The 3,478-nt window shown below is 38.0% G+C and overlaps 1 protein-coding gene across 1 annotated transcript; it reads left to right on the top strand.

The window, feature by feature from the left end:
- The first annotated feature begins 253 nt into the window (after positions 1-253).
- On the top strand, positions 254-1,198 carry LOC103547255 (olfactory receptor 5P76-like). Its single transcript, XM_008514353.2, has one exon. The coding sequence runs from the start codon at positions 254-256 to the stop codon at positions 1,196-1,198; it is 945 nt and encodes a 314-aa protein (XP_008512575.2).
- Positions 1,199-3,478: the final 2,280 nt, after the last annotated feature.

Genomic DNA, 3,478 nt, shown 5'->3' with positions numbered 1-3,478 from the left:
TTTGTGTACATGTGGAAACACAATAAAAATAAAAAGTGACATTATTTGAAGGAAGTTTTCTGGGGTTTCTGTTAAAAATAATTCTAAAAATACAGAGCCTTATCATTGCACGTAAATAGGTACTGATGATTCAATATCTTTATTTATAATGACTTCCCATATCTGTATTAACAAAATTGAAACCATCTAATTTACAACTTTTTTAATGTAATATTTCATCACAGGTTCATTTTGGTAGCAGTTACATTGTGTTATGGATGCCCTCGGGGATAGAAACCACACTACAGTGACAGGATTCATTTTATTGGGCTTAACTGATGACCCGATCCTTCGAGTCATCCTCTTCATTATCATCCTGTGTATCTACCTGGTGACCATATCTGGCAATCTCAACACAATCTTTCTTATCAGAATCTCTTCTCAGCTCCATCACCCTATGTATTTTTTTCTGAGCCACTTGGCTTTTGTTGACATGGGTTTATCATCTTCTGTCACACCCAATATGCTTGTAAACTTCCTGGTGGAGAGAAATACCATCTCCTATTTTGGATGTGGCATCCAGCTTGGTTCAGCCACTTTCTTTGGCACAGTTGAGTCCTTCCTTCTGGCTGCCATGGCATATGATCGTTTTGTGGCCGTTTGCAACCCACTGCTTTATTCCACCAAAATGTCCACACAAGTTTGTGTCCAGTTGCTTATAGTGGCTTATGTAGGTGGTTTTCTCAATGCTTCCTCCTTTACTATTTGCTTCTTTTCTTTACTTTTCTGTGGACCAAATCAAGTCAATCATTTTTTCTGTGATTTTGCTCCTTTATTTGAACTCTCCTGTTCTGATATCAGTATTCCCATTGTTTTTCTCTCATTTACTGCTGGCTCTATCGTTGTGGTCACAGCATTAGTCATAGCTGTCTCCTACATCTACATCCTTATCACCATCCTGAAGATGCACTCCACTGAGGGACGCCACAAGGCCTTCTCTACCTGTGCCTCACACCTCACAGCAGTCACTCTGTTCTATGGGACCATAACGTTCATTTATGTGCTGCCCAAGTCCAGCTACACAACTGATCAGAACAAGGTAGTGTCTGTGTTCTACATGGTGGTGATCCCCATGTTGAACCCCCTCATCTACAGCCTCAGGAACAATGAGATTAAGGGGGCTCTGAAGAGGGAACTTGCTAGAAAAATATGTTCTTAATTAACCTGTTGTTTTATATTATTTGATATAGTAATATGCTGTAAATATAATATTAAAAGGGCAAAGAGTGTCTGAGGTCAAAATATATCAGTCCATATGTCATTAGCCAGTGTGCAGCTTTTTAGTAATGGTGGGGGGTACATTTTCTGATACTGAATTGTAAATCAGAGGCCTATAGTGAGTTATCATTAATAAAATTAAATTAAATTTATAGAGACACATATTGGCTCACAAAATAATATCTAATCTGTTGAAATATTTGAAAAATAATATTCACATTTTCTCCAATAGCTCTTCTCTGCCATAAGTTAAGGTTATTTTACCTCCAAATTTTTAAGACAAATATTTTTTCAACAACAATTTATCTTGTAATGAGTGTGATAATTATAATTATGCCTGAGTACATTCAGAGAGGAAATGATAAAGTAGAACCAGATAGAAAATTGGTGGAGACATTTTGTTTGCAGGAAGGTTATCTGCTAATGATGGGCTTTGTGGACTCATAAAATTCTGACCTATGTACCTGACCTCTGGCTCCAGTCACCATATAGGGGGTCCTCAGAGAAGAACAGAATGGATGTCCCTTCTGACCTGTGAATTCTGTCAGGTTAAAACAGGTGACTTCTCCGTGGGAATGAACAAGATTCCTGACCTCCTCAGGGACTGGGTGGGACAAACTCTTGGAGTGACTTTTTCATGGTCAGGCCCACATCCTGCTCAGGAAGTGGGAAGGAACTGGATTGTTTCTCCTCTGAATATGTGACTGCCCCCTGGAGAGGCTTAATCAATCTCTATGTACTAACAACCACATTTATTTATCGTTCCTGTCCCCTCTTTATTGTTTCAGATACAAATTCTATCTTTTTGCTGACAGACTCATAGATCATTAATCATTTCATTTGCTCATTTGTTCTTTCATACATTCAAAAATTATATTGAATGATTTTCTTATTCCAGAGATTGTTCTAGGCTATTGGGAATATAAGTAACAAGCATCCAATAAATCTGCCCTTGTGGTATTTATCTTAGAGCAACATAGAGAAAATAAAACTAACAAGTTAGTGATACAGAATATTCAAAGGGGATATGTGTTGTGGAGAAAGAAAAAGCAGAGCAGAGTAATGGAGATTAACATGCCAGGGGCAGGGAGTGTCAGTGCTGGTCTCACCGGGAAAATAATATCTGAGCCAGGATGCAAGGAGGTGAGGACATGGTGTTACCTGTGTACATTTGTGCAAGTCTAATCTTCCACTCACATGCATATAATTTACCTTTAAGGCTTTTGTTCCAACAATGGCAGGCTTGGTAATTTTAATCAACCCCATGGTAGCACAACTAAAAAAATGTTAAATATATCTTAAATATCACATTAGAGCTTACAGGAGAATAAGAAATTGCCTCACCAGAAACTGTGAGAACCCAGAGAAGTAGACTCAAAACTCAGAAATGCTTTTGCCATGAGAGAACTTGACAAGCCACATCCCAGGATGTGGATTTAGAGTTCTTCCAGGATGAAAGGAGCCTATATCAAAACCTAGGCCATGTCCAGGTGAGAATTATGACTGATACAACTCACATATATCCTCAGGATAAGGGGAAACTTGAAGTGATCAAGTCTTGCCCAGGTGTGCCACCCTAGAGATCCAGAGAGTTTCAAGCCTTGAAGTTGGATATAAGATGGTCAAGGACAGGTGATGCCTCAGGGTGAACTGAATAAGCAAACAAACAACTCAAGCCTCAATTATTCCTAGCAATAATTATTCAAATTCAATAACCAGCACCCAGTGAGAAATAGTGACTAGCACAAAAGGAAACAAAATACCAAACATGAGAACCAGTGGAAACCACAAACAAGAGATTCTGAACGATTAAGATTTAAGATACAAGAATGAAAAGTCACAGACTATAGTACTACTTTGCTTATTTTAAAAAGATAAAAGACAATTTCTGATAATAAATACAATCACAGAAAACCAAAAAAAAAAAAAATGACTAAATAGTATGCAAAACAATCACATAGAATTTCATAACTGACAAATTCACCATACCAGCAGCTATACCAGGCCTTTCTGTGGGGTGCATAATCCTCACTGGTTTTCACATTCGATCCCATGAGACAGCATAGGAAGAGGAGCTATCCTACCTGAGAATACTCATGACCACAACTGGAACTAATATATCTTGTTATATTTTAGGTATAGCTCCAGGATCCCTATGAGCATTGTTTCCAGTTATCAGAATCACTGCACTCAAGGAAGCATAAAGTAAAAATCAGAATAT

The sequence above is a fragment of the Equus przewalskii genome, chromosome 6 (assembly GCF_037783145.1).
Source record: "Equus przewalskii isolate Varuska chromosome 6, EquPr2, whole genome shotgun sequence".
NCBI lineage: Eukaryota > Metazoa > Chordata > Mammalia > Perissodactyla > Equidae > Equus > Equus przewalskii.
The sequence above is the reverse complement of the archived record's forward strand: the minus strand, read 5'-3'. Positions and strand labels throughout refer to the sequence as shown.